The sequence below is a fragment of the Nicotiana sylvestris genome, chromosome 6 (assembly GCF_000393655.2).
Source record: "Nicotiana sylvestris chromosome 6, ASM39365v2, whole genome shotgun sequence".
NCBI lineage: Eukaryota > Viridiplantae > Streptophyta > Magnoliopsida > Solanales > Solanaceae > Nicotiana > Nicotiana sylvestris.
Window position 1 is genome coordinate 208298488 of NC_091062.1, and position 24124 is coordinate 208322611.

The 24124-nt window shown below is 38.3% G+C and overlaps 1 protein-coding gene across 1 annotated transcript; it reads right to left on the reverse strand.

Moving 5' to 3' along the window:
• Positions 1–18996: 18996 nt before the first annotated feature.
• LOC138871989 (uncharacterized) lies at positions 18997–19641 on the reverse strand. Its single transcript, XM_070149921.1, has 2 exons — positions 19444–19641; positions 18997–19275 (listed from the first exon to the last, which is right to left on the reverse strand). The coding sequence occupies exons 1-2, from the start codon at positions 19639–19641 to the stop codon at positions 18997–18999; spliced, it is 477 nt and encodes a 158-aa protein (XP_070006022.1).
• Between the last annotated feature and the right edge of the window lie 4483 nt (positions 19642–24124).

Consider the following 24124-nt stretch of genomic DNA (forward strand, 5'->3'; position numbering starts at 1 on the left):
TCTCGGAGGTAAAGGTAAGCACCATTTTATTGCGTAAGGATGAAGGTGTGCAATTTCCCATTTATTATGTTAGTAGAATTTTAACGGGAGCAGAAACTTACCATCCGCATCTGGAAAAGCTAGCCTTGGCTCTCGTAGTCGTCGCTCGAAAGCTGAGGCCTTACTTCCAATGTCACCCGATAGCTGTGGTGACCATATTTCCCCTACAGAATATCCTTCGTAAACCCAAAATTTTGGGTAGGTTGATCAAATGGGCCGTCGAAATTAGTGAATTCGACATAGAATACAAACCTAGAACTGCGATTAAGTCTCAAGTTTTGGCCGACTTTGTGGTTGATTTCAGTCCGAGACTGTTGCCTCTACAAACAAAGAGGCAATGATTGTTTCAGAGTCGTCATTAGGAGTTTGGGCCCTGTTTATGGATGGAGCTTCCAATGTAAGGGGGTCAGGGATCGGTATAGTATTGATCACGTCTTCGGGAGAAACCCTAAGGTGGGCCATAAGAATGGTCCATTTGACTAACAATGAAGTAGAGTATGAAGCTTTGATTGTAGGACTCGAATTGGCCCGAGGGACAAGATTATGAGGTCATAAAAATCAAATACGACTCCCGATTGGTGGTAAATCAAGTCTAGGGGATCATCAAAACCAAAGAGGAGTGCTTGCAACAATACGTAGTGAAGGCCCAGGCTCTGCTTGCTCGGTTCTTGGAGTGGTCAATTATGCATATCCCGGGGAAGAAAATGCGGAAGCGGATACATTAGCTAACCTCGGTTCATCAATGTAAGTGAAGGGATCGGATTCTAGGACGATAGTACAGCTCATATACTCGGTTCTGGATGCAAACAATTACTATGAAGTGAATACGACTAATTTGGTCTGGGACTGGAGGAATAAGATTATTGATTGCTCAAACACGGAAAGTTTCCTGAAGACTCTAAGGCATCCTGGGCATAGCACACTAAAGTAGCACGATATAGCTTCAAAGGAGGCCAACTATAAAGGAAATCTTTCCAAGGCCCACTGGGCCCGATGCTTGGGAGTTTTCAAATCTAACTATGTTATGCAAGAAGTCCACGAAGGGATATGTGGAAATCATTCGGGCGCCGATTCCTTGGTACTAAAATTGGTAAGGGTAGGATACTATTGACCACGAATTGAACAGGACGCCAAAGCTTTCGTACAAAAATGCGACAAGTGTCAACATTACATATCACTGGTTAAGGTTGTATTCTGGGCCGGGCTTGGGTCAAAATGGGCTAAACGGGCCCGGGTTTTGGCAGGCTGGGCTCTGGTGGTCCCGGACTTAACAGTCCTGGAGGGTGGAACCGACCCACTGTGGGCCTAAGCCCACATGGTCCCGGGCTAAATGGGGTGGGCCCACAGGCCTAAACGGGCCTAATGTTCCGGGCTATTTTTTTTGAATTTTTTTTATTTAAGGCAATTTCTTGTAAATTATATATATATATATATATATATATATATATATATATATATATATATATACTATAGTTAGTGTACGTGCGTTGCACGTGTGTTATGCGTTATGCACAAAAGAGCGCATTTTAATAGGTATAATAAGAAAGGCTTAAGTATAAAGGTAATCGATGATGCAACAAAAAATTAAATGGTAAACTGCCAAAATTGTGTATATGAAATTGAATAAGAATGAATTAAGTTTAATAGCAATTGATGATGCAAAAAAGTTATTACATTAAAGAAATAATTATATTCAACGTGTAGACACTAAATTGAGTGTTACAACGAAGCTTGGATGTGGTGATGTTACTGGACCCATTAGACGGACCGTTGCTTACCCTCTGTCATTTGTCGAAGAATGTTGATGTGCGCCAGGAAGAATGTTGCTTTAGTTGTTACTGGTAAGAGGAAGGCACCTTTAATATACAACGGTATTGTCGACGCATTCAACGAAACAGTTTAGAATCTGTAAAATAAATATAATATATAGTTATAATGTATGTAAAATTCATATATAATATGTATACTTAATTTGTGTATAGTTGAGGAGATTTCCTAAAAAATAAAATATTAACATGTTGTTATAGTCTTTCTATCAACCCTGAAATTTACAATTAAACATATTAATTATGAAGAAACATTTAACAATTTAAACTAAAACTTCCAACTTACATCTTTTTGATAAGCACTATCTTCCTTTGTTTCTTTGCATCTTCTCCTATTGAGGCCGCTTTGAGCCGAAGCAGATGCTGCCCATGGAGAGCCTTTTCCTTTGTGAACATTTATGTGCCCATAAGACATGACAAAAATTGGGCTTCTAGATGCCTTACAATAAAGAAGCCTCGGCCCCTCGGTGTCTTACACATCTTCTTCGACCCTGCCGAAGCAGCTTTCTTTCTTCAGGTAGTGAAGTCACTCCGATTTGTGTATGACTTGACGCTCTAAAGTCTGTATCTTGCCCCTAGTTACTTAATTGTATTCGACTTCTATCGCAGATCTGTTATTTCTATTTCTTTCCATTAGCTCTCCAAGCTTCCTATCTTTCCATTCCTTCCTAAGAAAGAATTTTTGAAGTTTTGTTGAATGCTTTTTTCTTGTCTAAGCATCCCCTATCGTGCTAATAAGGTGCCTTTTCTTATTCTGAAAGCTAGCCTTCTACGACCATTTTCTTTTGGTTTAGTTCTTCTAGCTCCTGTCCCCGCAGCCCCTGATGGGCAATGCTCTTGGTAAGTTACTTCTTAACATCCGCTAAAATTCCTACTATATCTAGAAAAAATATTAAAACAAATATATGTATATTACTAAAAAATTAATAAGGCAAATAGAAGTAAAATATTATTTATATATTTAGTGAAAGATTAGTGGATGAAATCTAAAGAACTTACCAAAAATTGTTCTATTGGTGCAGTTTGATGCCTTATCGAATGAAATAAAATTATTTGAAAAACCAATGGTCGAAAAGTGATTGTTGCTTTCTTCAACAAAAGTATTCTCCTTAAATTCAATCTCAAGCTCCTTGTGCACTGATTGAAAATTAGGATTAGCACTATTAATGCCTCCGTTTATGATGTAACAGATCTTATTTTGTGTAAATATTCTTTCCACTTCTCAATATAACCATTAAAAAGTGTAGCGTGAATTTTTGTTCCCTATAAAAAGTTCCACTTTAAGTTTAATCTGATGTTTAAAACTATATCAAAAGACATGAAATAAATTATTGATATAAAATAATATTTACCTCTTCATCAACTAATGTCATAATTTTTTCGGGTGCCTTGATTTGTCTTATTGTTGAACTCTTTTACTATTCCACTCCTAAACACTAAGACTCGTATTACCCAACATGAATCAGATACTCTTACACTATTAATTGGGACACATTTTCTGATAATTCTTTTTCACTGGCCACTGTAGGTGTACCTAAAATAGCGCATGCGTAAGGGTTTTATAAATTATCAAAATGACTAAATCAATAATTGATTTTTTTAATGATATAAGGAAGATTGTTTACCTGAATGGATGTAATTGGTGAAACCTGAGTGAATCAATCATGGCAATTGCAAATAACACAATTATAAATCATGTAGTATTAATATTACACAAAATTAAATGAGATAGTCTAATTTTATTTTTTTTAAAACAAGCAACTTGAGTTGGCATAACAATAAGTATTATTAATTATACAACAAAGGAAAAAAATTACTAAGTAATAAAACTTAGATCAAATGGCTAACCAATTTCTGGAATGAATTACATTTATTCAATAACCAGTATTAAATTTGTAAATTACGTGAGAGGTGAAATTAGATACGTCTAAAACATGAAATAAAAAATTATATAATAAAAATTTCTTCATGCAACACTAAAGATAAATTCTCGATGCAACATTAACAATTGATGCATATAAATGTGCTTGAAAAATACGAAGTAGTAAAAGATGTTAATATTAGTAAAAGAAACAAAACCTGCAATTGCGATGTTGGAATAGGGTGAAGTTTGACGATTAAATTGTGACATTTTAACTTTTTTATAGAAGTATTTTGGTATACAACTTGACACATGAAAGGAATAATATACTCGTGGAGAATCTAATACTACAAAATTTCCTAGTTTAAATAATTTATCAAATAATGTCATTTATTGAGAGTAGAACGAAGCACTAATAGTTTAGGAAAAAAAGTTATTAACTTTTCTAGTGTACAAGAAAATTACCAAATATTTACTACTCCAAAGAGTAAAGGGAATTTAACCAACTCCAATAGACATACGGTTATTTAATGAAAGTGAACCAAGTGTATCTTTCCGTTTTAAAAAAAAAAACAAGTAGCGAAAATATAAGAATTTTTATTTATTAACTTTCCTTGTTTAAGAAACTTGAAGAAAAATTAATTTATTAACTTTCCTTTTATGAGAAACGTGAAGAAAAATTATACCAAATAATTAAGGCAAAATTTACTAACAAATAATTCTAGCAAAATATACCAAAATAATACAAAATTAAGTAAATGAATATTTTTAAGTATTAATGAAATACTTAAATTACTATATTGTCCAATGTGAACGATATATTTTAAAGGGTATAAAAGGCGAACGACATATCGCTAAGGGCCTTCGTGTTGTGACTTAAATCTTCTAATTCAAATTTAAACACAAAATAAATTGCAAAGAAATATTCAAGGGAATGCCTTATAATTTTTATTATCACGACATTAACAAAAAATGACAATATCTTTCTTAGTTTTCCTCCCCCCAATGGAATGAGCACGACAAGGTACTAATACCACCATTAAAAAGAAAAAAAAAACTAATGAAGATGTACCAAAATATAAGTTACATATTAGTCTATGTATTATCTCTAATAAACTTCATAAATCCTTCAAGGTCAGGAGGAATTTCCGTTGGTGGTGGCGGAAAAGAAGCTTGTTCATCACCGCTTCCGGGTGAAGCAGCATCCTGCGCAAGTTCCGCTAGCATTTCTTCATAAGCTTCGTCTATCTTCGGTTGTGATTCAGCAAGTCTAAAATTTCTTCTTTCCGAACGGATCCAATCTCTGAAGAGTACTGATTTTTCCAAGCTCTCCCTCATAAACGCTCTATGATCACCGATTTGAAGTCTCCCTTGATTGAAAGTGCTCTCCGATGCCACTGTTGAAGCTTGAACACTTAAAATATCTCGAGACATCCTTGAAAGAACCGGATAGTATTTTTCTTTGTGAACCGGATAGTGTTTTTCTGCGACTAAAAGTGCTTTCCGATGCCACTATGACGTGAATTAATTATTCTATAAGCAATAATGCGCTTTTGCATTTTCCATTCCTCATCAATCCAATGAGTGGTTACAGTAAGATAATCATAGTCATTATCACTTCTACCAATATCAGTAGTAATAGCAATGCGACAATCTATATGAGTAAATAAATAGCTCAAATATTATTCATATTCATGTTTATATTTATAAATATCGCTCTTTACGGTTGCGCGAGGACATCTTTTATAAGTAAGATTAAAAACTCTTCTAATACAATGCACAAAGTGAGGGCTAGAAGGAAAACTATAGGGTAAGCACATAACAGTAACCATTTTTGCTAATTCTTCACGATCTTTATTTGGATCGTAATATAAAATGTCACCGGTAACATTGTTAATTCCCGATTAAACTAGATTTGACCCGGTACTAGGGTTAACCTCAGTACCTACACTTGCCCCCTCTTGCGCAGCTTTCATTTGAAGATATCTAGCTTTATCTCTAGGGTGTTTCTTTATGTGTCTAGACAAACTACTCGTACCGTTACGGTCTCCAGTATATTTATGAGCCATCAAAGCCCCACAAATTTTACACTTAGCCTTATTTTGAGCTCTTATTTGAGTAACAAAGTGCCAAACAAGAGATGTTTCGGGTCGTCTAGAAGGTTGTCAATTAAAAGTAGGGGGTACTACAAGAGAGTCAGACGGGGCATTATTTGGATTATTATCAGTTGGATTAACAACAGGACTAGTAGGTGTATCATCTAAATCCGGTTGCGTTTCATCTAAATCATCATTTTTCTCATCATTTTCATCGATAGTTTGATTAGGATAAAGAGCATTCATATATTCATCATTTAATTGTTGACCTGGTGCAACATCATGGCAAAATTGACTATCGGTAAATTGAAAACAAGGGTTATCACTATCAAGAATAACAAGTGGAGGAGGACGGGTAACAGGTATGGGTCGGGGAACCGGGGGAGGAGTAGTAGCTTGGTGACTAGATTCACCAATTTTAGATTTTTCCTTACCACCAAACATTTTTTTCAAAGAAAAGGCCATATTAATTATAATTATACAAACTAAAACACACAAATTATAATATTAAAACTTAAGAGTTGGAACGAATTTACCGAATTGATGAACAACTTCTTGAAAATTGTATATCGTTGAAGACTTGAATACTTCAATTCACCAACTTCACTATTTTTCACAAATTGCAATAATAAAGTAAGCAATTATAGAAGAAAATTAGAGAGAGACTGATGATTTTGTGATTAAAAATGAAAAATGAGGGGGTATTTATAGTTGAAAATAGGGAAAAGTGTAATTATAAAAAATTTGGGGTTAAAACTAAGTTTGGGGGCCAAATGGCTATTTTTTAAAAAGCTAAACGGCTAAATTGGCAGGCCAACGGCTAGTTTTTAAACTTCCAACCGTTGGCCAATTTTTTTAAAAAAAATTTGAAAAATAGCAGTTAGGCTCGGTTGAATCGGCCCAGGCCCGCCAGCCGGTCCCAGGCTAAACGGTCTCGGACTTGCGGTCTCAACCTAGAGGACCGGCCCACACTGGGCTCCTAGGACCGTTTGGGACCGAACGGTTATAACCGGCCCGTGGTCTTGCAGTCCCGGGGTGGTCCCAGGCTGGGCCCGGCCCAGAATACAGCCTTACCACTGGTACACTAACCAGCAGAACCATTGCATTCAGTTCTGTCTATATGGTCATTCATGAAGTGGGGAATGGATATCGTCAGACCATAGTCGCTGGCCCCTGGAACGGTAAGATTTGTTATGATTGTGAATGACTGTTTTTATAAATAGGTTGAAGTAGGTCCTTATCAGAAGATCAGCGAACATGAAGTGGTGTATTTCTTGTGGAAGAATATAATTTGCATAATTTGCAGATTTGGAATACCAAAGGAGATAGCATGTGATAACGGGCCACAATTTATAGGCGCAAGAATCACAAAGTTCCTTAAAGACTTGAAAATCAAAAGAATCACATCTTCTCCCTACCATCTGAGCGAAAATGGTCAGGCAGAAGAAACGAACAAAGTGATTATATAAAATCTCAAAAAGAGATTGGAAGCAGCTAAAGGCAAATAGCTTAGAGAATTGCTTGGACTGCTATGAGCGTACCGAACGAAGGCGAAATCGAGTACAGAAGAAACTCTGTTCTCCCTTGTATACGGAGCAGAAGCTTTAATCCCAGTGGATGTAGGGGAGCTTACCTTGAGATATTTTCAAGCAAATAAAGAGACAAACAATAAAATAATGTTAGTCAACTTGGAGCTACTAATGAGCACATGGACTTGGCGCATATAAGAATGGTATCCCAAAAGCAGAGAATAGAAAGATATTACAATCGAATATCTAACCTATGTTATTTCAAAGTGGGAGACTTGACTCTAAGTAAAGTAACTTTAAACACTCGGGAACTCAACGCTAGAAAGCTAGGTCCAACATGGGAAGACCCCTACAGGGTTTCAGCTGTCACCGAAAAAGGTTCATACGAGTTGGAGAATCAGGATGGAGAAAAGTCTCCAAGCAACTAGAATGTGGAACACCTCAAAGGATATTATTGCTAAAGAATACCACTTGTATTGAAAGTATGTGCTGTACTCTTTGTGCCTTTGTCCACTTTTTGTCCCGATTGGGTTTTTTCTGGCAAGGTTTTTAGTGAGGCAGCAATGAAAAACATACTACGAAGAATAGTTTCAACAACAATAATAAGACCTTCTAATAATAAGGCACATAAGCAAAGAACCACGTGGATGGTTAGATAATCTCTCGCTCGATAGAAAACTTTCTACTGAGAAGTTAAGTTTGCTATTGAATAAAGGTTATCCGACCATTCACAAGTGCAAACCATTAGGGATTGTTATATAGTCTTTGGCTCGATAGCATAAATTCTTAAGGGAAAGTGAAGTTTTTTACAAAACTGAATATTATCTAGCAATTCATTAATGGAGTCCTTGAAGGTGCAAAACTTCTAGTGTAAAAATTCGCATTTTTCGCACTCGAATAGTGGGGGAATGATATGAGGATACCACAAGAATGACTGGCACATCGATTGGAATATAAAAATTGGAAACATAGTTGTATAATCGGGACTACGAATTACGCAGTCAGCCCAGTAGAAACAAGTTGTACAAGTTAGCCACGAGAAATGACAATTTCTTTTTAGCATAATGAATGCTTATGTACCTTTTGAAAGTGGAAAGAATAAAATAAAGTCCCTTTATTTCTATCTTGTTTCTTGTCTGAACGATGAATTTATTTTATCATGTGAAATTAAACAAGTACTTCAAATGCTAGTGCCGTAATGAACAGGAGACGTCCTCTTCAAGAGCACCGTAAATATAAGAGGATCCTCTCTCATAAAAACCCTCATGATAAAGGGTTGATTTCGGAAGAACTTATGCCCGAAATGCAAATGCTTTTAGGGAAAATGCACCCGAAGCCTTGCACAAAAAGACGCAAAAAAAATTGCATAGATATTCAAACAAAAAAGATGCAAGAAATAAAATTGCACAAAACACTTAAGCAAGAAAGAACGTAAAGATTAAAACTTGCATAAATATTCAAACAAAAGAACGTAGAAAGACTTATGCAATATTTGAGCAAAAGATGTTTTTATTCACAATAAATGTGCCAAAACGGCATAAGTACAAATTTGGGAAGAGAAATGAAAAGCTAAACTGTTGCATCTCCGAAACCCGGAGAAAGAGAAGCGTCCGCGCCACCAAGGTAAGTGGGTAGATCTGTCGATGTCTCAACATCTTGGCCATCATTAGTTTGGCCTTCAACATCTTCTCCTTCCGATTCCTCTTCAGTTCTTGAGGTTTCAGAACCAAAAACAGATGAACCGAAAGCATCAAACCCTGGCAGGAAACCCCTTTTAGCAGCTGACTCGAGCTCACACGCTTTAGCAATTTCGGCATCAAAGTTAATGATACTTGTTTTAGCCTCTTCCAAGGTTTTTCTCCTCGTGCTATACATAACATAAGTTATTTCAACAATTAGGGAAGTCGCTAGGCGCTTTGAGTTCTTCTTTAAGTTGGTTAACCTCGGCAGAAAGGTTTTTTCGGGCGAATCTAATGGACTTGAGCTTAATGTCGAGTTCGTAGATAGTAGAGCTAAAAATTATATTATGCTCATTGGTCTTCTTATACTTCTCCTACAATTGGGCATATTTCACCCCCTCAGCAGCAAGCTCTTCAGTTTTGGAGTTCAAGGCTGCCTCCAAGTTGGTCAATCTCTCATCGCCATCGGATGTAGTAAGAATGACACTATGGATTTCAGCCCATTTGGCCTTGGACTCTTCAAATTGAACCCTTAGTGGGGTAATCTCTTGGCTAAGGGTTTCCATTTCTTGCTTGCTTTTATGCAAACGAGCCTCCAACACAACGGCCTCAGCAGCTTTGGCTTCCAGTTCGGAGAGGCGAGCAACAGTTTGGTGCCGCTCGGCAAAAAGTTGACCCCACCCGGAGGTAAGTTCTTCTTTTTCCTGAATCACCCTCTAGAGGGCCCTCGTAAGCAAGAAAATTGGCCAGTATAACAAGAAATACGAAATCAAGATACTTATTCAATCAAAGATAGGAGAAATGACAAAGGAAATAAAGAGTGTACCGCTGCAGCGTGGTGCATGGCATTGTTCAACAAGTACTCTCCCGAGAGAGCCTGCATCTTTTCCCAATCTTTTTCTAAAGCCAAAGGCTTCAGATAGTTAGCAAGTTCTATTGGTCATAACAGCAAAATGCATCCAGTAGAGACCGAGAGAGTAACGCTGCTCCTCCTTTGCGGATCTTCTGAGGGGGCTGCATAATTTTGCCCCGAATTCCTATTAACTGGGGACTGAGGGAGAGAAACATCCTCTTCTCGGATAGATGCAACCAGTGGAGATGATGTAGCAGTTGCTGGTGGAAGATTTGGTAAAGAAGGAGATGAAGTTGATGGCGTTGAAAGGTGAGAAGCGGCTGCGGAAAGCGCAGTAATGGTTGTTATTTCCTCGTCAACCGAAGACGGCAGGGACCCGGTACTCAGACCCACAATATTGGGCGCATTGACTAGGATACGGAAATGAGAGTTGGCATTTTCCACCATTTCAAACTCCCCCGGAGGCCCGAGGCATCGTCCTCGGTTGGTGTAACTAACTCAACATTCTGTTGAGTTGAGGAAGGTTGTCGTCTTCAATGTAGAGAAGCCACATATTTGCTAGCTTCTCCATCATCGTCAATCATCACAGTATCTATGGTTGGTCCGGGCGGGGAGCTCGTCACCACGAATTCTAGAGACAACTCGGGGGTGGCATTCTTCGCCCTCTTATTCTTTCCCCCAGCCGTAGAGAAACGCCTACTTTTTGGTTGCTTGTTCTCCAGCTGGGAATTCCGAGAAAAAGCACTTGCACTAGAAGCAGGCTCGAATATGCCCGTTTGTGAAAAAGCTTTCTACAGCAGCCTTGGCATTGTCGCTCCCTGTTTTCTCGCGAAAGCATCTTTCGATGTTGTGGCAACTCTTTTAGATAGGAGATAGAGCGCTAAAATAAAAAGAGTCGTCACCTAATGGTTTTTAAGGTGCGTTAGGGCACCTATTATGCAGATAACTCTGTTTGACTAGTCAACGCCACCAAAGATCAAGTAAGGGCTCTTCGAGGTCCACAACTATGGGTCCTGGCCGAACTTAAGACTATGTGGATTATAATTAGGCAAGATAAACAAAAAGAATAAGGGTCACAATGAGAAATAAGGATTACAAGGATATAACTATAACGGTTTATATATAGATGTCTAAATGTGTAAAGAAGAGGGGGAGTCCTAAGTTTTTTAGCCTAAAGGATCACCTCGTGCAACATAAATAATACTTTGCAACTTCCTTAAGGTAGGGAGTTACTCATATTATTCAGCGGGCACAAACTATCATCTTCTGCTACCCGATTACTATGTTAAAGTTGTTTACCTAAAAGCGCTCTAATTCAATTCTAAGTCATACTCTATGTGTGCACTACCCGTCATATGCCTATTGTCCAGGAGGCATTGGACCTCTATTTAGGATGGTTCTAGACTTTACATATGCTACTCAAAATGATAGAACTAGTCGACATGCAAAACAAATAGGACATTCACGTAAAGGCTGTTAAGGGATCAAACTAGACTCCACACTTAGACAACAAATGCACGCAAATATTTTTTTCGCATTAGGCATTAGACAGTTTCAGAATTGAGGCAAATTAAAGCCATTAAGCCCTATAGACATGGTTTCTATGTGACTTTGGATCCAAATGTGCAGGCAGTTTCAGATGCAAGTCGCCACTTTAAACTTATAGATATGATTTCCACACAACTATGCAGTTTAGGAGTATTTGGTATTGCATGTTGATTATTGAGATTACAGGTTATAAGTTATTAAACCTATAGACAGGATCAATAAGTGACTTACACAGTAAGGGGGCAGTGAAAACCATTGGAAATACTCATAATTACTCATGCTTTCTAATAGTGGCATGGCTAAGCAATGAAACAATGTTTGAAAGTTCAGCATTAACACTTTAAAGCAGGTGGTAATACTCTATAGGCAGGATCTCTAATGATTGACGATTGAAACTGATTTTTTTTATTTAGCCCCTATAGGCATATTTTCTAGGTGGGCAATACGATAACAATATAAAATTAACCAATTAAAGTCATATAAGCATGATTTCTACATGAAGATCAGTAGAGCATAAGCTAGTATAATCCTATAGGCATGGTATCGAATGAATATAATGCAGTTATACAAATTGAAGGAATGGTTATTTGGCGTTTGTTTCCTATAGGCATGTTGTCTAGTAACACATGGCAGTAGACACAGGAATAAGTAAAGCACTTATGCTTTGATAGTAGACAAGTTGTATGAGTGTGTGATTCTCCTAATGGCATGATTTCTACCAGTGTCCGTGGAAATTGAATAGCACATATGGCAGGTTGGATAAAATATCAAATCACATAAGCATGATTTCTAGATGAAGATCAGTAGAGCATAAGCTAGTATAATCATATAGGCATGGTATCTAATGAATATGGTGAAGTTATATAAATTTAAGGAATGGTTATTGGCGTCTGTTTCCTATAGGCATGTTGTCTAGTAACACATCGCAGTAGACATAAGAATAAGTAAAGCACTTATGCTCTGATTGTAGAGAAGTTGTATGAGTGTGTGATTCTCCTAATGGCATGATTTCTACTAGTGTCCGTGGAAATTGAATAGCATATATGGCAGGTTGGATAAAATAACAAATAGATCATACGAACCCTATAGACATGTCTTCTACCCTTCTATGCAAATATTAGAGTATGCTTGTTTCCCAATTTCACTAACACCCCAACTGTTTATTACAAAATTATTACAGGTCAGCTGATAGATATAAATATAAATATTACACAAGAAATCATAGTAGGCCAACAGTAGGCCCAAAAGGAGCTACCCAATATTGTCTGGGCCTTCAACAAACTCTCCATTCGCAAACAGGATGCCCAAATCCAAACAAGGGACAATGTTCATCAGTACAACCTAGAAATCATAGAAGAAACATCCACAGGTTGACCATATGAACCAAACATTTAACTACACAATTCACAAGAGTCTCAGATGGACCCCAAGCACTGCTCACACTAGGGAGGTCAAGGGAGAGTTTTGATAGCCTTGGCTTTCAACAAGCAAAGGGTGGTATATTCAGAATAGTGTAAGTAACAATGTGAGTGAGAGAACAATGATTAAGGGACAGAATTTGAAGAGATGCATTTATATGTTAGAAAGTAGATATGAAAAGGGTGACATACAAGCAAAGAGAATCAACAAAAATCAAAGAACAGGTTGTTATCACAATTTCAAACCCTTAGCATATTGGGCAGAAAACATTTTTTGTAAAAGACAGGGCATCAAGGTTTCTGAGATTACAAAATTGACATATAAAGGTGCATAATACCAAACAAGTTTGAAGGAGAGAATTAACTTAAAGTATTAAAATCTAGGGGACCAAATTATGCTAAGTAACCATCACAATATCAAAAGACAGATATCTTAACTTACATCATGAAGCAAAATAGTATAAAACATGGTAAGGAAACACAAGTTAAGATAGATACTCTAAAGTCTCAATAAAGGATATGGGATTCAGCAAACAAAGACATAACAAAATGCCAAAACTAGCATGGGAGCAGATCATAGTTAATAGTGAAGGTCTTAACACAGATTAGAACACATTACGGATGCGAGTCAGTCATTACATGAATTCAGAACAGAGTAGGAAAGCAAGTTCATGTCAAACAACAAATGTAGACATCCAGGTATCAACACATTAGGCTAAATGAACTTAAGAGAGTCTAAATTATTCAGGTGAAGCATATTCAAATAACATATCTTAGAACTGGCAGCTTTAGGTAAAATCACACGCTAAAGAGGTTCAAAACGAGCTTAAAGCTAACAAGGTTGCATATAGAAGTAGCCTAGAAACACATTAGATCACAAATTTCAGAGGTAAGAATATGCAAATCATGAACACAGAAGAACAAAATTGTAAAATCTAAAAGACTTACCAGTTATCAATTGATAAAAAATAGACAACAAGAAAGAACCAACTCCACAATACTCAGAATATCAATGAAGAGCAAGAACCCAGAATCTTAGTGCATCAGAGTTCCCAAAGTCTTCAAATGAACCCTGGGCAGTGCTCGCACCAAGAAAAGTTGAAAAATTAAAATCCGGTGGCATTGGCTTTCAGCCGGCCAAGAACCAAAGCATAAAACAAGAGAATGAGAGAACAATAGAGTAATAGCTTCAATTTTTTAGTGAATCTAGTGATCGAAGGTCCGTTTCAAAAGGGAATGGGAGGGATTTATGTAGTAGTTAAACCAGGCGAGTAATAAGGAAAGAAGCCAATCAAACATGAACAAAGAAAGGGAAAACATACATGCAATCATAAAGCAACCAGTAAAGGAAAGAAATCAAAAATCAAACCCTAATTAGGGTTCAACGTTTGAAAATCCATCTACTGGTATGAGAAATCGACTATTCTTCCATGTATATGAACGAGATATTGTTCAGATCTTAGCGATTGAAGTTGAATGGGCACGAATCTGAGAGATGGTACTTGCCAAGTTTAGGCAAGTACTAAGTGACACCGTAGTCTTGTAAGTAATACTGAGGTAACACATAAAAGGCAAGAAAATCATGGAAGGAATCCATGATAGAGATGGATTCGGAGAAAATTAGGAGGCTGGATAGGGTTTCTGAAGGATGGAGGAGTGTTTTAGGGAGGCTGATGAAGAGAAATGGGGATTAGGATTTGGGTGAGGGGATATAAGGAGAGTATGGGTGTTGTGAGCCGTTGATCAATTTTGATCAACTGTTGAGATTTAAACAGGCTGGGTCGGGTTTTGGACTGGGTAGGTTCATTAGGTTGCTTGGACTACTGAAGTTATTGGGCCAAGGGTCTATTTGGACCTTAATTGGTCCGAAATTAATCCCATTTTTGGGCTTGATTTTAAAATAGAAAATTAAGGGAAAATAATTTAATAAAATATAGTTAAATAAAATATAAAAATTCTATTCATGCAAATTAATACGTTAAAACAATATTAGAAGATTATAAAAATGTAATATATTATTTTGACCTTGGATAAAATGACAAATGCAATAAATTATAAAATATAGGCTATTATTGCAAGATTATACAAATGGCCTAAAAATACTAATGTAATTATATAAAAATAGAGTAAAAATATTTGAAGCATGTATTGTGGATGAAAAAAATAATTTTAGGTAATTACGTTATCACAAAATAATTTGAAAGAGTAATTAGTAAGTATTCAAGTAATTTAAATGCAGGAAAATCAATTTTAAAGCTCTAAAAAATATGAAAAATTATAGAAAATGCTTGTATAGATTTGTAAACTAAATAATGATGCAAAAATGATGTTTTGAAAGTATATATACTATTTGAGAAAATATGAGGTCAAAACTGGGTATCAATAGCTGCCCTTTTTTACCCGAAAATAATAAAAGAGTTATCGGGTAAAGAAAATGATGACCAATTTTGGCCGAATTGAATAAGGAATGATGTGATTTGAAAAATGGGGGCGAACCCTGATTCCTGGATTGCCTACATATCCCTTGTGCTATGGGAATCAGGCCGTGTGCAGTTCTAGATCCAACGGTGGACGAAACCTATAAAGTTGTTATAGGAATGTTTGCATATTTTGGAGAGGGTTCTTTTGGATAGGATAGTATCGGATGAATTTATGAGGAGTCATGAATGTGAATTTCAAATGTTATGGATGTAGCACAGAGCAGATATCTGAACGGTCATAGAGTAAAAGGTAGGCAATTATTGGTTATCAATTACGTTTGAAATAATTGAAGGATGTGAACATTATGAATGGAAATCGGAGTGAAGATTTCTCCTGTTAGTAGAACGGTTAGCTCCTGGATTACTTGCAAAACTTAAAACACGATGCATGCAAATATATATATTGGTTATTGCAAAAAATTTAAACGTGATGCAGATTCTCTTTGGACCATGAAGGTTGTCTTTGGACGGTGAGAATGATGTCCTTGGACCATGACTTTCTGGGACATGAAGCATATAATAAGGGATTCGCTGGCCATGAAATAGTGTCTTGGGGCCATGAGGATGGTGCCTCCAGACAATGACGTCTTTGAATAATGATGTGCAATTTTGAGAAATCCTCAGGCCATGGCATGGTGTCTCCCAGCTATGAGGATGATGCCTCCAGACTGTGACACCTTTGGACAATATGGCGATGTTTCAACCTATGGAATACAACGATAGGATGCTTGGTCATATGCGAGGTGGAGACAAGACAAGTGTTAGTCTTGTGTAAGATGAGGGCAATGCTTATCCCTAGGTGAACAAAGGGATAGTGCTAGGTTTTAGGTAGTGTAGTAGAGATAGTATTTAATCTTATGCAAGGAAAAGGCAATGCTTATCCTTATGCCAAAAGGGGAGACAATGCTTAGCCTCATGCGGGAAAGGCGGTGCTTACCCTTATGCAATTAGGGAGGCAATGCTTAGCCTCATGCAAGAAGAGGATTTAATGCTTAGTCTTATGCATGGAAAGGCAATGCTTAACCTTATCCAATTAGGGAGGCAGTACTTAGCCTCATGCAAGGGAAGGTAGTGCTTAGCCTTATGCAATTAGGGAAGCAATGCTTAGCCTTATGCAATTAGGGAGGCAGTGCTTAGCCTCATGCAAGGGAAGGCAATGCTTAGCCTTATGCAATTAGGGAGGCAATGCTTAGCCTCATGCAAGTAGAAGAGACAATGCTTAGTCTCATGTAGGAAAAGGCAGTGCTTAGCCTTATGCAATTATGGAGGCAATGCTTATCCTCATGCAAGAAAAGAGAGATAATGCTTAGTCCCATGCAATTAGGGAGTCAATGCTTAGCCTCATGCAAGAAGAGATGACAGTGCTTAGTCTCATGCAGAGAAAGACAATGCTTAGCCTTATGCAAGAAAACGATGAGTGACAGTAAGAGAGTAAAGTATTTCTTAGCTGGAGGTGTTTGCGCTAGGTAACTTGTCTTCTTGAAGGTAGTGACTGGACGTATTTGTGTATATTGTTGCCTTATCATGCCTACATCCAAAGAAAAATCATTAGTTTTGCGGGGTGAAGGTCGGTTCGTGCTTTTGTCTTCTTGATATATCTTTACTCCTATCTTGAGATCTGTTTGAGTTACCTTGAGCAACATCTGGCTATCATCGAAAAAAAGTTTTCAAAAAATATGCATGCATTTGATAAATATATTAATTTAAAATGTAGTAGTATGCGATATCAAATAATTTAGATGAACCAGTGACTGTGAAACATTTAGAGACATTGCGGCCTCCTCCCCCCCCCCCAAAATTATGCCCCAATTTACACGCAATACTTTTGATAATACTTTTGGTTGTTCCGTATATGATGAAGTTGGCTGAACTTGCAATTTTTCCCTAATTTCTTATCATGGGGAGAATGAAGATTTTATTAAGATGTGACCAAATCCATAGGGCTGCCTACGTATCCCCTCTTAAATAGGAATCAGGTCAAGCGTAGTTCAGTTACATCAAGCGAAGAAATGTAAACAATCCTAAACATAGTATCTCTTGACGGCGTCTGAGTTGATAGGTTTTGACCAAATCTCTCCATCCATTTCTGCAAGTATGAGTGCTCCTCCTATTAGTACTCGATGAACTATGTAGGGACCTTGCTAGTTGGGTGAGAACTTCTCTTTGGCTTCATCATGATATGGGAAGATTCACTTTAGTACCAATTGCCCCGATACGAATTGCCTTGGTCTGACCTTTTTGTTGAAAGATCTTGTCATTCTGTTCTGTAGAGTTGACCGTGACATACTGCATTCATTCTTTTTCCATCAATGAGATCCAGTTGTTCATAGCGAATTTGTATCCATTCTGCGTTGCTAAGCTCAGCTTATTGTATAATTCTTAGATAAGAGATTTCTATTTCAGCAGGAATAACGGCTTTAGTTCCATAAACCAGTAGGTGGGGAGTTGCCCCAGTTGATGTGTGAACCATGGTACGATACCTGAGTAAAGAAAATGGAAGCTTCTCTTGCCATTGCTTGTGATTGTCTACCATTTTCCTTAGTATCTTCTTGATGTTCTTGTTGACAGCTTCTACAACTCCGTTCAATTGCGGCCTGTATGCGGTGGAATTCTTATGCTTAATCTTGAAAGTTTCACACATGGCCTTTATTAGATCACTATTGAGATTAGCAGCATTGTCGGTGATGATTGACTCTGGCACTCCGAACTGACAAACAATGGGATCCTGAACAAAATCTGCAATAACCTTCTTAGTTACAGCTTTGTAAGATGCGTCCTCGACCCATTTGTGAAATATTGTATAGCCACCAGAATGAACCTATGCCCATTTGAAGCAGCGGGTTCGATTGGACCAATGACATCCATTCCCCAAGCAGAGAAAGGCGAGGGAGCACTTGTTGCATTGAGTTCATTGGGTGGTACTCGTATTATATCAGCATGTATCTAGCATTGATGACACTTCTGAACATACTTGATGTAGTCTGTTTCCATAGTCATCCAGAAATATTCCACTCTTAGTATTTTCTTGGTTAAGACAAAGCCATTCATGTGTTGTCCGCAGGTTCCGATATGTATTTCCTCGAGAAATTTGGATGCTTCCTTGGCGTCGACATAGCGTAATAATCCCAAGTCTGGAGTCCTTCTATTTAGAATTGCTCCGCTTTGAAAGAAATGGTTGGCTAACCTTTAGACTGTGCGCTTCAGAGCATGAGTTGTGTGCTTCAGATACTCTCCCTTTGCCAAGTATTCCTTGATGTCGTGGAACCATAGATTTCCATCACTTTCTTCTTCAACATGAGCACAATAAGTTGGTTGCTTATGAATTCCTATTGGGATAGGATCGATGAACTTCTTGTCTAGGTATTGTATCATGGAAGATAACGTGGCCAATGCATCTGTGAACTCGTTCTAAATCCCCGGAACATGTTTGAACTTTATATTCATGAACCTCTTGATAAGCTCGTGTACACGGTACAGATATGGTAATATCTTGGTGTTCTTTGTATCCCATTCTCCTAGAACTTGATGTACCAAAAGATCGGAATCTCTAGTCACCAGCAACTCCTGAACATTCATGTCAATGGCCAACCTGAGTCCCAAGATGCAAGCCTCATATTCTGCCATATTGTTGGTACATGGAAACTTGAGTTTTTAGATACCGGATAATCTATACTAAGACAGCTATGATACCCACTCCTTTAAAGTTTGCAGCTCCGTTGAAGAACATTCTCCAACCGTCATATGCCTCGGTGATATTTTCTCCTACAAATGATACCTCCTCGTTGGGAAAATACGTTTCCAATGGTTTGTATTCTCCGTCTACAGGATTTTCTGCAAAATGATCTGCCAACGCTTGCCCTTTGACCGCCTTCTGAGTTACATAGATAGTGTCGAACTCACTCAACAATATCTGCCATTTCGCTAATTTTCCCGTAGGTATGGGTTTCTGAAAGATGAATTTCAGCAGAACCATCCTTGATATGAGATATGATGTGTATGCAAAGAAATAATGCCTCAACTTTTGAGTTATCCATGTCAATGCGTAGCAGGTGCGCTCCAGCAAAGAGTACCAGGCTTCGTAAGGTGTGAATTTCTTACTCAGATAATATATTACCTTCTCCTTTCTTCTAGTCTCATTATATTGTCCCGTAATACAACCAAAAGCCTCATCTAGTACGGACAAATAAAGCAGCAAAGGTTTTCCTGGTTCTAGTGGGACCATAACAGGTGGTTTAGATAAATACTCCTTGATTTTGTCGAAGGCTTTCTGGCATTCTTCAGTCCAACTCGTTGCAGCATCTTTCTTTAGCATTTTAAAAATCGGCTCACACATCACGGTTGATTGTGCTATGAAACGACTGATGTAGTTGAGACACCCTAAGAAGCTCATCACAACTTTCTTATTCTTCGGAGGTGGCAAGTCCTGGATAGATTTGACCTTTGACGGGTCTAATAGAATCACTCGGCGACTAACGATGAACCCTAGCATTTTCCGGCTGGGACTCCGAAGGCACACTTTGCAGGATTCAGTTTCAGATTGTACCTTTGAAGCCGACCAAAGAATTTCCTCAAGTTTGCTATATGATATGTGCTTCTTCTGGATTTAATGATGATGTCATCCATGTACACCTTTATTTCCTTGTGTATCATATCATGGAAAATGGTTGTCATGGCTCTCATGTAAGTGGCTCCAGCATTCTTCAAACCAAACATCATTATTTTATAGTATTACATCCCTCATGGCGAGATAAAGGCTGTCTTTTCGGCATCATCTTCATCTATCCAGATCTGATGATATCCTGCGAAACAATCGACAAAGGATTTGAGCTCATGCTTGGCACAGTTGTCGATCAGTATGTGTATATTGGGCAACGGAAAATCATATTTAGGACTCGCCCTGTTTAAATCTTGGTAATCAATACACACTCTGACTTTCCCATCTTTCTTCGGAACCGGCACAATGTTGGCCAACCAAGTCGGATATTCAACCACTCTGAGAACCTTGGCTTTGATTTGCTTGGTGACCTCCTCTTTTATCTTCAAACTCATATCCGGCTTGAACTTTTTGAGCTTCTGTTATACCGGTGGACACATGGGATTGGTAGGTAGCTTGTGAGCCACTATGGATGTGCTCAAACCATTCATATCATCGTAGGACCATGCAAATATATCTTCATACTCTTTAGGAATCGGACATACTCTTCCTTCTCTGATGGTGATAGGTGAACACTTATACGTGTTTTCTTGACTGTTTCGGAATCCCCTAAGTTAACTGTTTCAGTCTTGTCTAAATTAGACTTAGGCTTGTTTTCAAAGCTTTCCACTTCTTTTACAATTTCCTCAAGTATTATATCATCTTCCAGATCCTCTGAATCACTATCCTTATGTTGTGTTGTCTCATTACATGTCATAGTCGTAGGTTCATCGGATATGTAATAATAATGTTGTAGAGAGAAAATGTAAAGAATAATGATAAATACGAAAGATAGAAATGTATTAGTAAAGTCTTGAAAACGTCAACAAGTACAGCTCGATGACTCGAGCAATTATTTTAAAACAAAATATGTTCAAAACAAAATACTGAAAATGTCTCAAATACTCAAAAATTATTTTAAAAATAATTGATGCTAATTGCTAGGCTACCCAGGAACTTGACTGGCCCGGGATGGTGCGGCAGTCCAATTCTTGAGAACAACTCCTTTCTCCACAATTTTAATGGTAAGGTCTTCCTCCTCCTCCTCCTCAACTATCGCACTACAATACATGCCTCCTGCCACTATCATCCAGAAATAGCTTCTTCATGCCCGCTAAGGCTTCGTCTTCCTCAGACCCCCATATCATGTTAGTTGATGAAATGTTTGGTGCAAATGTGGTACCGGTTTTTCCAGCAAATAATAAGGACCATTCTATGGCGACGACCAATTCTGGTATTCGTGCCAAGTATATTCATACCCAAGCACGAAAGTTGTACCATGACACTTCGGCTATACTGGTTTGGTGATCCCTTGGAGATTCTTACCGAGACCTTTGCCAGGTTCATACCGTATCCATAGCAGTATGCTTTCTATCTTGTTGCTCCACTATTTGTCCTTTTCAATTGTGTTGATACGCTCAATGTGATGGTATGTTTCTCCACCTAACTTCTTCCTATTTATGATGACTAGAATAGTCTGATTGGTACAGATGGGATTACTCCTATCTCCATGGATGATCACCTCCTGATGGTTCCATTCAAACTTCACAACCTGATATAGAGTAGAAGCCACTGCCCCAGCGGCATGTATCCACAGTCGTCCTAACAATAGATTATAGGTAGAAGATATATCCAGCACTTAAAACTCAACATCAAACCAGGTTGGGCCTATCTGTAGGTTGAGGTTGATTTCTCCGATTGTGGCTCTTTGATATCTATCAAACCCCTTCACATTTATACTTGCTACTCGTATTGTGAAGGCCTTTACCTAACCTCTTCAGAGTAGTCAGTGGACATATATTGAGACTTGAACCTCTATCTATCAGGACCCTGGCGATGAACTTATCCTCAAATTGTACTGTGATATGTAGTGCCCTGTTGTGACTTAGTCCTTCTGGTGGTAGCTCGTCTTCATGAAAGATGATTTTGTGGCTTTCCAGTACCCGCCTAACCATGTTGGCCATTTCCCCACTAGTGATGTTAGTGGGTACATAAGCTTCACTCAGCACTTTCATCAAGGCATTCCTACGTGTCTCAGAGTTTTGCAGCAGTGACAAGATGAAGATCTGAGTGGGATTTTTGTTCAAGTGGAAAACCTAGAGTATTTTCTTGCTTGCACTTTTCTCTAAAGGTTGTCAGGGCCAGTCCTAAGGACAGGCGGCTTAGATGCAGCTTCTTTGCTTGATCCTCCCAAGTGCTCTAGTGTATAAACCCTGCCAATTCTAGTCATGCCTTGTACTGCACCTGTTTCTTCCATTTTTGCTTTTCCTTTCCTCCTTGCTTCCGCAACATAATCCCATGGTATGACATCAGACTTGTAAGATGGCGTGAGTGCTACCATCGCAATGAAGGGTGTGGCTACCTTGATTTCAAACAATGCTGGTACGGTTACCTCGACTTCAAGCGATGCTTGGGTTTGTACCACAATGGGCGTGAGGGTTACTGGAGATGTTTTAGAATCATCCCCATATTGAATGAGTCCAATTGACCCCTCCGGATCCTATTCTTCATTGATCTCTATCATGTTCATTACCTCACCTTTATGATCCGCGAGAGGATTGTTACGAACATTTGGTGTAGCTTCCTCTGCCTGAATGACTTTAGTGTCGATCAATGTCTTAATCTTGTCCTTGAGTGTGCGACACTCATCAATGGTATAGCCCTTCATGCCTAAGTGATAGGCGTACATCTTGTTTGGGTAAATTCACTGAGAAGAGTCTTCCATAGCAACGACAGGGATTTGAGTGACATAACCAGTAGCCTTCAGTCTCTCATACAATTGATCTATGGGTTCAGCAATTGGAGTATATTGTCTGGGTGGTCTGTGATCGAAGTTTGGTCTTGGTTTTTGGTAATTTTGGAAAGCAGATGGTGGTGAGTGATAATATGTGGGTTGGGTGTTATAGGCGTGGTAGGTGGTAGCAGGTTGTTGCTATCTGGGGGGTGAAGGTTGTTATGTGGGTGGAGGTGTTTGATATGTGAGAAGAGATTTTAGACCTTGGGCTACCATCACAACACCTACCTCTTTCTTCTTTGAGATACCTCCTGATTGCAAGGCTTTATTTGTGGCCTGCAGTGCTTCGAAATTCGTCACTATTCCACTCTTAATTCCTTCTTCTATTCTTTCTCCAGCTTGATGATGTCAGAGAATTTATGGTTTTCAATAACCATCAGGCTTTCAGAGTACTACGGGTCTTGAGCTCTGACAGAAAATTTATTTATTTGTTCTTCTTCAAGCACTGGCCTTACCTTTGCAACTTCAGATCTCCACCGAGTAGCATACTCACGGAAAGTTTTTGTTGGTTTCTTCTTAAGATTCTGAATGTAGAATACGTCTGGTACGTGTCACACCTCCTTTTTCTGCCCCCGCGAGGGGCGTAGGAGTTTTTTCCAATTAAAGGACAATCGAAAGGGGATTTATTTGTTTATTTCAGAGTCGTCACTTGGGAGATTTAGGGTGTCCCAAGTCACCAATTTAATCCCGAATCGAGGAAAAGAATGACTCCATATTACAGTCTGCGCACCAGAAATCCGGATAAGGAATTCTGTTAACCCGGGAGAAGGTGTTAGGCATTCCCGAGTTCCGTGGTTCTAGCACGGTCGCTTAACTGTCATATTTGGCTTGATTATCTGATTTAATACATGTTGAACCTATGTGCAAAATTTAACTTTTAACCGCTTTTATCATTATGTTTTACGAGAATTGCAATGTCGTGGAAACATATCTCGAACCATGTTACATCAATGCGCCCGTGGTTTTTGACATATCTAGACTCGGTTAAGATTTGGATTTGGGTCACATAAATGTGCACCCGAGTTAAGGAAAATAAATTATTAAAGGCGCGCTTAAAGCAACTAGCGTATTGTTATTTTGGGGAAGGCCGTAAAATTCGCTAAACGGCACGTCCCGAATTCTAAGTATTTTAATATATACATTTAGAAGGCCCCGCAGCTTGTGCATTTTTTGTTTGTCGAGGCTCGTCTCATTCATTATTAAAAGGAATTTGCAGCGTCATGGAAATGCATCTCAGACCACGCCACAATCAATGTACCTGTGATTAGAGACACATTTCGATTCCGTTGAGATTTGGATTCGGGTCAC

Bases quoted from the DNA above. Each gene is read 5' to 3' on its own strand.
- LOC138871989 (XM_070149921.1), bottom strand. From the start codon at position 19,641: ATGCTAAAGAAAGATGCTGCAACGAGTTGGACTGAAGAATGCCAGAAA. The intron at 19,276-19,443 runs GTAATATATTAT...TTCATCTTTCAG, and splicing joins AGACTAGAAGAAAGGAGAAG to AAACCCATACCTACGGGAAA.